The following is a 14,065-nucleotide window of genomic DNA, read 5'->3' as shown; positions in this document are numbered from 1 at the left end:
AGTGATGGTGATGATGGAGGAACTGGTTAACAGCGGGCAACCTACTAGGAACAAAACAAAACTAGTGATATTGTGCCAGACTCACTCAGGCTATCTCATCCTGGCTGAGGCTGTGTGCATTTGACTCCCCACACAAAAAGGAAATAAAGATAATAGTAGGCTAGCCTCGTTATCTGATAGACTTGGTGCTCTTTTTACCTGTTCCACATAAATAAACTTCACAGTTTGCCCCTTTTTGTTTAAACAGGAGACTGACAGACATGTTAACTTTCAATGTGGATGGCTGCAGGGTTCATACATCAGAGTCAGAGACCCTCAAAGCTGCATTATTGTGAACCAGGCCCCAAGACTCATGTTCAAGGGCCAAATATCCATTGTGTAGGCTATTTGGCAATTATAAGTAATTTGTGTCACAATAAACATGGTGCATGTTCCCAAATAAATTCTACAACAAAATAGGAGCACACATCATGAAGTTACCCAATTTGAATTTGCAGATTCAGATGACTAAAAGATTCGAAATTACTTAAGACTTAAAAAAAAAAAAACTTATTCACAAGCAGATAGAGTGGTTCCTCAATGCAGTGGTTTCCATCCTGGCCTGGGATGTTTAATGCTTTCATCCCGATTCCCGCCTCTCTCCACCTTGTTTCCATGTATTGTCAGTCCACACTGTCAGTGTCAGTAGTCTGATGAAAGGCCATCAAAAATGGCATCCCAAAAGACATCAGAAGGAAAATACAAGGATATAAAAGCAAAAGAAACAGAAGCAAATAGAGCACATTTTAACAAAATACCTTACTTCACAACAAAGTGAGTGAAGAAATGTGTTTTTGTGGTTTGGGTGAATAGACAGATCTAGGCAGCATCAGGGGGAAACACAGTCGTTGACACATCAGGATAATCTTCTCTAATCAGCTTATATAATACAACACAACACACTACACCAAACTCTTTTCAAAAATAGGGCAATTTTAATTGTGCTCCCTGGCAATTTAGATAATGCCACACTTTGTTGTTATGTTCCAATGGGACACAATGTAGTTTGAGTCCCCTTCACGTCTAATGCAAATTCAAAATGAGTGTTTAACCAAATTCTCAAAAACTGACACAGCAAAAACAGGATGCAGGTTAAAGTCCAAAACAGAGAGGTGGTGTTTGGTTTCTGGGTCTCTTAAATATATTGGACCAGTTCTGTGTGATCTATTGTATGAAATTAGGTTTTTTGGATAGACCTATTTGGCAATAATAGGACCTGATGCACACAGAGTGCAAAAAAAACCCGGAGGCCCACAGGAGGGCTCACTTTTGTCTCAGGGGCCCTTGGTTATTCAATCCAGCCAAGAGAGAAAGTATCTGAGTCGAATAGACAAACTGAGTCATCTGAGAATCTGCACGATACCTGTGAGATGATACAGGTGATGAAGTGAGGTGAAACTAGTCAGAGTCATGATATTATTACATAAAAATTACATTGAATTTTTTGGTCAAATACAACACACACATCCTGATTGTCTCATTTTGCATGAGATTATTTTAACTCATACGACAAGTGAGCCAGAACATCCATCCATACAACTGCTGACCCACATTTACATTTCTTTTGCAGACTCAAAGTCCACATGAGTTTCCACAAGAATGTTTTCTGTATAGTGTAGTATTTTATCATAGCCTTTACACAGACCTTCTGAGCGCCCATCATCTTCTCTACCAGATACTGTACTTCATGTGTCCTCCAGGCTGTGATTTTCCCTCTCCTGCAGTCAGCAGGGTGACAAATAATTGGAGCCAGGTTCCTGCTGGACTCAGGATGTAAGGACATTTTACAAGTAAAAAACAGCATGCTGTGTTCTCTGATATTTCCTGGTTTTTAAGTGGTCTAAAATGGGAGAAACCTAGGAAACCCATTTGACCCAATAGGTCACAAACATGCACACACACACAGACTTCTAAGCAGCTCACTAAAAACCAGCCAGTCCTTGAAAAAGTCCCAAAATATAAACTCATATCCAACATCAGATTATTGCACCAGAATTTGTATAGAAAAATAGTAAATTACAATCAATAATTAATGCTATTTTTTATTGCAAATGACATTTCAGAAAGACAAAGACAATGAAGTGTGCTGTGGCAAAGATTGGCATCAGAAAGCATTTATGAAATCTGAATCTAGTTGTACATCCTTTATTGAAACCATTTGTTTTGACAGTTAAAAATAACAAAAAGTCAATGATTTTACTGAGATCTGTTTGTTGATTGAGAAGGAAGAGAGATGCAGCAGTTTATTGCTGCATAAGAAAAAAAAATATCTTAGTGTTATAACAAGAAACATTTCTCATTTGAGATCCTTTTTCACATTATGACAAGACATTGAGTCATGTTTACAAGATACCAATTTATTCCATTCATACAAGAAATATTTCCTCTTATAACAATAGATCACTTTACTTTGTTTATTTCATCTATCACAGAACTTTCTCCTCATGTCACAAAAATAACTTTATTAACACAGACATTTCTTCTAAAACCGTGATAATCTGGTACATTAACGAACTTCCACATGGTGTTGAAATGAGAAAAGGTCCATCACTGCCCGAAGAGACAGTGTTAGCCTGTCACGCCTGTTTAATTGATGTAGCAGACTGAAAAACCTAAAATATTCAGTACCACCCATCCACCACCACCACCATCACCCTTCTCTACCTCCAGACACTGAACAGTTCTTCCTATTAAAAGGCACCAAGTTCAGACATAATGAGAAAAGTTTTATGCTCTGTGAAATAAAGACAGCGTTTCGTGACGTGATGATTAAGCGAAATCTATTTCTGTTGGCAGAGCCGGCCCGAGGCATAAGCGACCCAAGCGCCTGCACTAAGCCTGGTTATTACACGACGTAATCTCAACGCAACATGTGAAACAAAACATTATGTAGAATGCAAGCTTCCAAGCGCTTCTCCTCTTTACCTGCTGTAGAGATTGTAGTTGAATGAATTAGCTTTTCTAAATAACTAGCCCTTTCAAAGATCATGGCGCACTGTCTTTGGCAGAACTTTGAAGACAAAAAACAATTATTACAATTGCATTATAAAATGTAAAATAAGGAACAGTGTTTCTCTTTCACTTGTGATAATAAAGAATAGTGTAAACAGACATAATACCACTTAATATATTTAGTGTGTGCTGAGCGTAGGCCTATACTGTATTTGTAACAACTCCTACAGATTATGTGCTTCTCCTAGCAAAGGTGAATGAATGATAATCATAATAAAATTATCAGTACAAAGATATAAAAATGTCTCTTGAGAAAATCTCATTTAAATTTAACTTACTGTGGTTTGCGTCCAGAAGAGACCAAAAACAATCAACCTTACATCATATGAAATCCAACCTCTAATCAAAAAATATATATATTTTCCTGGGATTTGTCAAAATAAGCTTTAAAATACATTTTTTACACACTTTAGAAAAAAAAAAGACGTTCCCAGAATAAGTATCTAACCCATAGCTCGTACTGATAGTCCCATTGTTTACATTCTACTAGAACAGCAACTGTTACAGACAGGACATGGGACTAATAGAGAAACTTTGCCCGTATTAGGGTGAAGGGCACCGATATCATCATATCTCCGATAAAGTATAAATCTGTCCGGTAAGTGTCCTCCTGGACAGCTGGACAGAGCCAGCATGAGGCAGAGGAACAGTGGCTCTTCTCTTACTGGTACCAGGGGGTCTTCCTGACCCAGTGGAGGGTGAAACCTGCATCTGTCCGGATCTTAATGGAAGCTGCCTCGGCCTCCCTCACCGTCTCCTTCACAGACTGCATCAGGTTCTGAGCATTGTGGACCAACATCTCAGTGGCCTGGTGGAGAGAAAGTGAAGATAGATTTATTTAGTGATGAAAGAGACTGGAATGATTCTTCTTAAACGGCCGTTTTAGGGAATTAATGGGGGGAAAAAAACACTCTGCTCACCTGCTCTGACTCCTCTTCGCTGATGTTGGTACGACCCAACATGGTGGCCTTGACCGTGGACAGGATTTTGAGCTGAGTGCTGATGGTGGGAATGCGTTCACACACCTGAAACGAGGACAGAGAGTCAGCAGAGTTTAAGAAAACTGACACCGAGACAAATATAGTCTTTCCTTTCCACGGTTGAAAAGCTATTGTCCGACCTTCCTCTGACAAAGACTGACTGAACTGACCTGGAGCAGGTTGGTCCGGATTCGCTTGTCGGTGCACTGCTTGGCCACCTCCTTGGCCAGCCGTGTGACTTCATCAGAAGCCTTAGCAATGTCCTTGGCGCACTGGATGAGGGCGCGCTTGTTTCCGCTGCCTCCACGCACCAGACGTGACATCTCAGCCATGAGCAAGGCCATTCGTTTGGCAGCGCCAATGATGTCATTACCCTGGGAGGTACATACAACAGGAAAACAATCAATACCCTTAGCACTGGGCTTCAAATGAAAAAGTCTCCTTGTCTGTGTTGACTCACTTTGCTGGACCATTTGCGAGCCTCATCGTGGAGCTGCCTGGCAGCCACCATCATGGGCTCGTTCACCATATCCCCGGTCTGCTCAGGGAACTCCTCGTCTTTCTCCTCTGGAGGGGGAGGCCTGGGGGGTGGAACCTCACCCTCAGGAAGAGGAGGCTTGGGAGGTGCTGATTCATCGTTGAGCTATGAGAACAAGTCAAAGTGATTGAGTAATACTGTATGTGGTCTTATGATTTGGAACAATTAAAGGGACAACGAGGAGTTTCTATTTGGTTATAAAAAAGTCTCACATTAATGTGGATGAATCTACGTTTCCCACGCTTGTTAATGGGCCCATTTTCGATAAATATATCGTTTTGTCTTTATCGTTATTTTGTTACTATTAGTGGTGGCGGAGATGCTGGTTGAGCCAACCAGCGTTTCTTTACTTTCGGTTTCGTGGCGAGTCATGAGAAAAACGCAGCCGAATCGCCATTTATGGAACTACGACGGTATGTGATCGTCTTCGAACCTCTGACTTTAATTCTTGATGAATGAAAACATGAGTCCGTCTTGCGCCGGTCAAAGAATTTCACGGTGCGCGCGGAGGCTCATAAATGTAGTGTGAAAACGATTCGCTTTTCCAAAACTCCTTGTTGTCCCTTTAACAAGTAAAAAAAAATAAAAATAAATTTAAAAAATCTGTTATATCTGGTTTGATTCTAGCAGTTTCTTTGTCATCATTTCCAAACAAAGAAAAATAAAGACTTACAGTAAGCTGATCCAGTTCAGGAGGAGGAGGTGGGAAGTCTGGCTCTTGTGGCTGGAAGGCCTCCCTCACCTTCGCTACAGCACCAAGAATCTTATAACCTGAGTCCAGGAAGCCCTTCTGAAGACCTAAAGTTCAACACAAGCACATTAACTAACTAATCACACACGTTCCACACAAAACACAAACATAAATCTTAAAGTCTGAGAGCAACATCAGCGTACGTACTTGGATCGTGGATGTTTCCAGCCACAGCCTTAGCGTCCATCACCATGGGAGAAATAGTCTGGCTCAGTTCGTCGGATGCGGCCTTCACCACCTCCCTGAATTTGGGATCCTCAGAGTTCTCCACCTCTCGCTTGGCCACCAGCAGGATGCGATTGGCTCTGCGGGCGATGCTGGTGGCGCCGGCGACCAGCATCTGAGGCTGGTGGTTGGCCATGGCCAGACGGCACTTCTCCAGGTCCTTCTTGATGGCCTCCTCTGAGGCGTCGAGTAGAGATTTGGTGTCGATGGCCTCGTCCACCAAACCTAAAGATCCATTATGTGTTAATATAATGAATTATGAATCGCACACTTCTCTCCAGAAGTGGTGCGATGAAAGTTTCTTAGAGATCAATGTAACAAAAACACAGGAACTTGTCTTTCATGAAAAGGACCCTGTGCAGCCCCTTATAATTAGGGGACAAATTGTAGAGGTAGTAAACAAGTTCAAATATTTAGGTACATACAGTATATTGATTGTAACCTAAATTTCAGTGAAAACACAGACTATATTTTTGAAACTTGTAACCAACGTCTTCACCTACTGCGCAACTGTTTTCCAAGCATATTATGGAAACAGTTTATAAGAACCTGATAGAGGGCATCTTAACTTTTAAAAAGGCAATGTGGTATGGTAATCTAAACATAAAAGGAAGAAGAAAGCTACAGAGAATAGTAAACCTCGCCTCAAAAATCATAGGGACAGAAACAATTAAGTTGTATGTACATGTACAAGCAAATGCTTAGGAAAAAAGCTGTTAAAATAGCAAACGATCCCTCTCATCCACTCAATAGGGAGTTTGAACTTCTTCCCTCTGGTAGACGTTACCAAGTGCCAAGGGCAAATTGTAATATTTTTTAAAAATTCCTTCATCCCTAATGCAATTGGGGCACTGAACACCATGTCCCGTTGATGTGTTTTAATGTAACTGCCACTGCTGTCCTGCTTTTTGCCCTGAAAATGTCTGTGTGTAAGTGTTGTTGTTGTTGTCCTGCTTGTTGTTTTTTATGAGACCAAAGACAAATTTCCACATCATGGACAATAAATGAAACTAACTAACTAACTAACTAACTAACTAACTAACTAACTAACTAACTAACTAACTAACATTATGCCCAGAGTTATGGTTTGGATGTCATTTACAGCATCTTTATGGCACCGTTACCTGTCATTTTCTCCACATTATCAATCCACTGATTCTTCATGGTTTCGAAATGTTCATACGCAGCCTGATTGCCAGGGTTTCTCAACAGAATACGAGCGGCAGAAACCACCTGAAAAACAATTCCACATAGTAATTTATCAGTTCGTTGGCAACTTCTCAGGATTTGGCTTGAGAAGCAAGAGAGAAAGTGGAGGGCAGACACAAACGGAAACGATATAAACACTAAACTGTGACATACTTGTGGTGTTAAATCTCTGGTTGACTTGACGGCGGCCTGGATTCCCTCCACTGTGCTCTTGTTGGCAGTGCCGACGGCAGCGGCCTTCTCTGCTGTGGTGCCAAGTTTATTGGCGTGGTTCTCGAAGTTGGCAGCCCTTTCATCAAAGACCTACACATGATCAAATGAAACAATTAACCAAAAGGGGCAGTGGAAAATAATACAGCTGTAACACCATGCCAATAAACATAACACAACATAACAAAACACTGAATGAGGCTCAGCACACAGTGAGATCACAGTGAGGAGGCCTGCACCACTGACCTCATCTCTGTTGGGGGTGTCCAGGGGGGCCGTGGCAGCTACTGCCAACAACTTGATGGGTGTGGTGGTGTCACTGAAGATGTCAGAAACCTCCTGAGTCATCGCCTCCTGCATTTTCCCTTTCAAGTCCTGGGAGAAAGAGAGGTAGGGGGGTAAACAGATGTCACAACAAGTCAGCACACTCACAGGCAGATTGTCAGATTGATGTATTTTAGAGAACTCAAAAATATTAAGTGAACAGTGATGATTTTCTTCCTTTAGAACCAGCTTAAAGTTCAATATTGCTGTCAAAAATGTTTGTTGATCTATTTTCTGCAGGACAACTACCACATTAATCAGCAGCTGTTTCAGAACTGGAACTGAAACCGACACTTGTACTGTAAATAATAAATGTTTTATTTTGTAGAAACAGGTGTGGGGAGTGAGGAAATGTTCAAATAAAACCTACAATACAATTTTTTCTTACAACGTCTACATTTTATACAATTTATAGTGAGTGAGAATATTACACCTTTTACTGCTTTTATCATATTTAATCTGATGACATTTGTTGGTACATGCATTGTTTGTCTAGACTTTAGATTCATTTTGAACAATGTGCAGACTTTTAGGGAAGTACAGTAGGAAAAACTTCTCAGAACAATGTTATTTTTAGAGTTTAAAGAAGTTTCTCACACTGCGTCATATTATTTCTAAATCAGTTTGAAACTAGGGGAACTCCCAAACTGTTGCTCCTTCTGTAGCTGTTCAGATTACTTTTCTTTCATTATCACAAATCTGACATTTCACATCCAAAAAATACATTATGTAATTGTGCTCTTAATGTCTTATTGCCTTCATAATTAAACACATGGGTGATTTTCCTTGAGTTACCCATTTCCCCACATCAGCATAACAATGTTTACAGTTTTTTCCATTTTTCCCTCCACCCCTCTGTAACCAGCAGAGGGGGTTGTTTGACTGTCTCCATGAATGAATCCTGATCTATTGAAGTAAAAGCTACAGGTCTAAATGGGAAATGAGGCTGTTGAGTGTGAGCTGTCTTACTTTCAAGGCCTCCTGGAGCTGCTGAGCCACAGCACGTGCCTGGGGGGAGTCCCCTTCGCCGCGGGCAGCCAGGTCAGCCAGCTGGGCCATAAGCTGCTCCACCAGTTCGCATTTACCCAGCAGCTCCTGCCTGTAGGGGCCCGGCAGAGCGTTGGCCAGCCTGCGGCCCTCTGCCACCAGGCCGCGGATGGCTGCCTGGCCTGGGAACACACACACACACACGTATCAATGTAAAACACTCACAATAAATTATCAGCTTTCTTCACTGATTAGCATTATAATCATTCAATTCGGTAGCTTCCAAGTCATGCTTAATCCATTTTATATTAATTTTTTTTTTCAATCACGTGACCTAGTCACCCCAAACCAGTGCACAATGGTCTTACTACTTTAGATGAATAAGACAAACGACTTTGTATAGCATTTTTGTGTGTCTTCTATTTTATATGAATATTTCTATGCAGTACGCTGTCTTATAATGGAAAACCTTGCACATGTTTTTGCTCCTCATGTTCCTACACAGTACACTACAGAACATGTTCTTCCTGTCGACCAAACAGTGCTGCTCTCTTTCTGCCATCTTTACTCGTGCTGATTTTTAAATACCACCGGTATTACACCACTGGATGTTGCTTATAGTTTCCATTCCCATTACTACAACACAATACACTGAGTTTCTGTTATTTTGAGCAAAAAATAAATTAAAAATTGCGATTAATCGCAATTAACTTTAGAAAAATGCGGAGATTAGTTACATTTAAATTTTAAATATTTGACAGCAGTAGTTTTAATACATTAAACATTTGCACATTTAAGAAGCTGAAATCATAATTTTTGTTTTTGCTTAATATATGACTTAAAAGAATGAAAATTTGAAATTTGTTAATTGGTTCAGCAATAGTTAACTGTTAAGGGTGCCATTTATGCCAGTGGTGACCTTGGCCACCTCCTGGAAATAGCTGCCTATTAAATGGTTGCTGGGTATTTTACTAGCTACTTGTAGGAACACTCAGGAGCTATTATTTCATGCTGTTTTTTTGAGCTAAGCATTTCCTCCATTATATTGTGAGAACATTTTTTCTTAGAGCAACCTTGTTGTAAACATCTAAGTATGTCAAGTACAGTAGAAATCATCATGTACACAAAGTGTTTGGTCTGCAATTTAGCCACAGGAGCAGTGGAAGGAATGTGAAGGAGTATAAGATACAGATAGAGAGTGATGGGATAAGTTGTTGAGGGGTAGGTAGGGGCCAGGCTCACCGACGCCGCTGTCATCCACGGTGGGATTGTCAATCCAGCGTTGCGCCTGCTCAATCTTTCCCTCCAAGTGTACAGCTGCCTTCGCAGGTCTGCTGTTGGCCACAGCTTTGTTGGTCTTGGACTGCAGGTTCTGCAGAGCTGTTGCGATCTGTTTAGCCAAAGCTCTGGCCTCAGGAGTGTCACCTTTACCCCTACAAGGAAATTAAAAACAGCAAGAAAAAAGGTCTGAGGCTGTGTTTTATCATGGAGATATGGCTGGAATTATGTCCTTGAGTAGCTATTTGTACATAGAGAGTAGAGTAGAGTAGAGTAGAGTAACAACTGTATTAATCAGTTTGACAGAGTGCTTTCAGAGTGCCTGTTTAGTACAAATCAGCACTAGAAATGCTGTAAAATGAGCACTTTTTATAGCTTGGAGGTGAAGACCAAACACAACTACTTGAGCCCACCTGCGCAAGGTTGAATAGGAATGCTTTTCAAATTGTAATATGAAATCTGAATTCCCACAGGAAGAAAATTTGTGTGTGCGTGTTGTGACACGATCTTTAGTCCTAGCCGATCATTGTCAGTGATAAATAGAGGAGAACAAATGGAAGTGATTAAACAACTCCCTGATTTATGCGCAGAGAATAACTTTCAAGGCCAACTTGATACACAATATCGTGCACAGATTTCTCCCTTTTTTTGCATTTATACATGGCACCAATACTGTTTCCTAGCAACAGCAGTAAACAGTTGCACTTGAGAAAACATCTGAATAACAAAAAGTGAGAAAGCAGAGCAGAGGGGTTATGGAGACAAAAGAACAAAGTCTGCATAAAACAGTCTCATAATTCAGACGGTCAGTAACTTACTGTCTTCTGAGATCAGAGAGCTTGGCAGTCATGGCGGCGATCTCTCCAAGAGAGCGTAAAATGTCATCTCTTTCTTTGGGATCCTCACACATGTCTGCGATCCTTTTGGCCTCAGTGAGCAGGGACTTGATGTTCTCCTCTCCTTCTGGGCTGCCATTAGGATCTGCCAGCCAGTTCTGAACAGGAAAGAGACATAAAAAAAACCCCAAAAGGTTTGAATCCATGTCTTAAATAAAGACAAACTCTGTATAACTGCATGGGAGGTTAATGACTCACCTGTGCAGCATCAATCCGTTTGGCGATCGCCTGCTTGGAGTTAGTCATGGCCTCCAGTTTGCGTGCGGCATTTTCCACCTTGCCAGTTAAAGCGTCCAGCCCATGGGAGACCTGCTGGGCCATCTGCATGGCGGCCGGGGATGCCCCCTGACCTCTGGGGTGGACAAAGAACACATGGATGCCACAAACTGCAGAATCGCTATGTGTTTTTAAGACCACACACATGCTCACGTTTCATCGCCTCCTCTCTGGTCTGCAAATGTTTGTTTACTCTGAAGCTTCAGCCTCATGATGCTCTTGTTTAACAGCATTTCCTCAGTTAAAGCCTCTATTTCCATACAAGGCTCAGAGGCATCTCCTTCTTTCCAGAGGAGTATTACAAGCAGGGGTTAAAGTAGATTAGGGATTAATACCAGGCAGCTGCTTTTAATGTAGCATGACTCAGGGTCCCTGGTGACAATCAGATTTCATATCAGAGGGATCTGACTTCCAGTCTTACACACCATAATCCCCTTTTATATGCTCACTGCCTTACACTCACGATCCTTTAAGTATGGAAAATGAAACTAGTCCATAAGAAGAGCACTTATCAACACAAAGATCCAATAGAAATTTAACAGAGCATGACAGTCAAGGAAAGTCATATTATGGAGTGTGTGAAATGTGAAATATGTGGTGAACCCACTTGCTGTTGCTGCAACATGGACAAACAATGTAGTCTGGTTTTTATGCTGTACCTGGCTCTCATCTCCGACACCTGGTCAGTCAAATGACCCAGCGTCCTGGCCGTGCCCAGGATATCTCTCCGTTCCTTCCCGGCACACAGTTCTCCGACTTTCCCGGCTTCATCAAGGATCTGTCGGATGGCCTGCTCGCCTGCGTCCCCTGGAAGCACAGCAGCACGCAGAGTGGTCAGCTCAATAATGTCAAGGTATTTGATTAGGTCGTCAGCCCGAGGACGTGATTAGCGGCAGAATGAATAGTTTGAGGTAGAGGTCGGGTTTGTTACCTGGTTGAGCATTTGGATCCCGCAGCCAGTTCTTAGCCTGAGCCATCTTGGAGTCGATGAGCCCCAGAGCCCTCTTCATGGCCTCTGTGTCCTTTAGGTTTAAAAAGACAGAATAAATGAATAACTTAAAGTAAATCAATGAACCCAAAGGAAACTAAAGAGGAAATGGATCAATTCCCTTAGTCATACCATGTATACATGTTCTTACTATAAGCTTATAAGCTTTTCATGTTAAAAGTTAAGGTCAAGATAACATTCCTGTGTAATGTGATGCTGCTTAGAAATCTAGTCATGACTCTTCTGAGATGTTCTTGTTCACTCACAGTTTTTCGTGGGCAAATTCTATACATTTTCAGAAAAAAAAACTTCTCCAACCCTCTGTATAGTTATTCTAGCAAAAGAAAACATACAGCAAAGTCCATGTGCAGCATTGCCAACATCTGTAAGACACAACCACGCAGTGCATGCCGTTTCCATCATTCTTTCCCATCCTCAACAATGGGCAGGTCAAGTTATAAAAAGCCAAACGACTCTCCATTGTATCTCAATCGGAGTGGATGGAAATACAACAATCTGTCCAACAGCGCCCGACTTGACAATGAGTCCCCTCATTGTCGAAGTCTGCGAAACAAAGCGCAGTCCTGTAGGACGTGGAGCAAAGCAGGAGACCAGAGCGGATGAATGAGTGGTTTTTAGTGAGCTTGCTTTGCCGTGGTACAATGATAGGAATTCAGAAAACACAAGTTGTTCATGAGGCAGCTTGAAACCTCCAACATAAGAGTTCAGCGAAAATTTTATAGCAAATTAAACCAAGTAAGGACAAACACACTGCTAAAAATACTCATAATCACACAACACGTCTGTGCGCTCGCAATGTTCCCAAGAGAACAACGAGCACGTCTGTTTGCACAACTGTGAGTGTAGAGTTACAGAGTCGAATAAAAGGAGGTAGAGAAAAAAAAGCAGGAAGTAGAAAGGTGTGAAGTAACCAGTCACCAGATCAGCATGACGGCATTAGTTTGCTGTTCAAACTTGTGCAGCCGTTTTGTCTGTCAGTTACAGTACACCAGAGTATGTGTGACTGCAGAAACCAGTGAAGTGAGAGACATACAGACGGATCAAGGAGCTTTGTAGTCAAATCGAATGCACGTCGTTCATTACAGTAAAGACACTGAATGGAATTAGACAGGGTGTGGTCATGGTGTTAGTAATGAGGATCATGTAAAGTGAGAGAACAGTTTTAGTAATAACAGAAATAAGATTTGTTAGTGAACTGAGCAAAGTCTGTTGGATTAAAAGTAAAAAAAAAAAAAAAGCCATTCATCAAAATCCATATCAGATTGTCTGTGTCCTCCTCCTGTGGAGATCAGGAGTAACCTGATGATCACAGTAAAGAGAGATGAACGGTAAGAAAATTCCCTCAAATCAATAGTGCATGAGTCAGCTCGATCAATATCCAGACAGGCTGAGGGCACGCGTATGCTGAGGTTCAAATGACTCAGGAGGAGGACACACAGATGTTGATACAATGTCGATGTTATACAGCAAAGACACAACCCAAAAACAGAACAAAAAGGAAACATACTGCACAGATCAACATTTGAGCAATTCACCCAGCTCAACACGTTCAATAAACACCATTCCAACAGCAGAACAACAATAATCAAACTACAAATCTACCCTATTAATAGATAGTTAACACTTTAACCTCACTGCGGTCTCGCCTGCTATAAAAAAGAAATGCACACAATGGCACAACAAAGCACAAGACAGCACACACATCTGTCAGACATGCTGCTGCACAACCAAGGTGCAAGAGAAGTAAGGCTTACCTTCTACAGGGGGTGAAGGGAGAAAGAAACGGTAAAAAGAAAGGAAGAACGACATAAATACAAATGTTTAACTGGACATACCAACTGAGACCAACGGAAAAAAAAAATGTCAACAGAGAAAACAGTGGCGCCAGGTAGAGCCGTTTGGAGAGTGAATTTGGGACAGGGGAGAAGCCAAACGTGCAGAGCAGAGAAACATCAAAGAAGCCAACATATTAACCAGCTACACAGAGACACAGAGAAAGATAAAGCATGCTTTCTTTCCCCCCCCAACTATAATGTAAAATATGTATCTAAAATGCAAAAGCATCTTCACACCTGTCAACCTTGAAATAAAAGGTCATCCTGGCGAAGTTTAGTCATTCCACGTGAAGACAAGGGGCTGAAATACACCAGCTGAGATGAGAATAATATCACTTCATAATCTCTCCGTATCTGCAGCCTCTTGCAAAAGGCATTCTGGGAGTGCGTGAGGGCACAGTGGGTAGCAAAAAACAAAAAGTCAGTTTTTGCTGTTATAAATAAATCTTCCAGTTGTGATTCACAAAGAAAGCTAAAAAAAAAAAGTTTTGACATT

General features: G+C 41.4%; 1 protein-coding gene across 2 annotated transcripts in view; it reads right to left on the bottom strand.

Moving 5' to 3' along the window:
* Positions 1 to 2,822: 2,822 nt before the first annotated feature.
* LOC146967290 (vinculin) overlaps positions 2,823 to 14,065 on the bottom strand; it is a 29,743-nt gene continuing 18,500 nt past the window's right edge. The window contains exons 7-21 of one of the 2 annotated variants that reach the window (XM_085761942.1): positions 11,657 to 11,747; positions 11,385 to 11,532; positions 10,648 to 10,801; positions 10,372 to 10,547; positions 9,518 to 9,708; positions 8,258 to 8,457; positions 7,211 to 7,339; positions 6,908 to 7,057; positions 6,670 to 6,778; positions 5,468 to 5,770; positions 5,243 to 5,367; positions 4,492 to 4,674; positions 4,202 to 4,405; positions 3,972 to 4,076; positions 2,823 to 3,859 (exon numbers count right to left, since the gene is read on the bottom strand). In XM_085761942.1, the coding sequence (XP_085618068.1) occupies positions 3,713 to 3,859; positions 3,972 to 4,076; positions 4,202 to 4,405; positions 4,492 to 4,674; positions 5,243 to 5,367; positions 5,468 to 5,770; positions 6,670 to 6,778; positions 6,908 to 7,057; positions 7,211 to 7,339; positions 8,258 to 8,457; positions 9,518 to 9,708; positions 10,372 to 10,547; positions 10,648 to 10,801; positions 11,385 to 11,532; positions 11,657 to 11,747 (2,415 nt within the window). In that variant the 3' untranslated portion in view covers positions 2,823 to 3,712. Of the gene's footprint in view, positions 3,860 to 3,971; positions 4,077 to 4,201; positions 4,406 to 4,491; positions 4,675 to 5,242; positions 5,368 to 5,467; positions 5,771 to 6,669; positions 6,779 to 6,907; positions 7,058 to 7,210; positions 7,340 to 8,257; positions 8,458 to 9,517; positions 9,709 to 10,371; positions 10,548 to 10,647; positions 10,802 to 11,384; positions 11,533 to 11,656; positions 11,751 to 14,065 lie in introns of both variants that reach the window. The other variant, XM_085761941.1, reaches the window with a different exon arrangement.

This window comes from Trachurus japonicus, chromosome 19 (assembly GCF_045865225.1).
Source record: "Trachurus japonicus isolate A0001 chromosome 19, Traja_1.0".
In the NCBI taxonomy this organism is placed as follows: domain Eukaryota; kingdom Metazoa; phylum Chordata; class Actinopteri; order Carangiformes; family Carangidae; genus Trachurus; species Trachurus japonicus.
The sequence above is the reverse complement of the archived record's forward strand: the minus strand, read 5'-3'. Positions and strand labels throughout refer to the sequence as shown.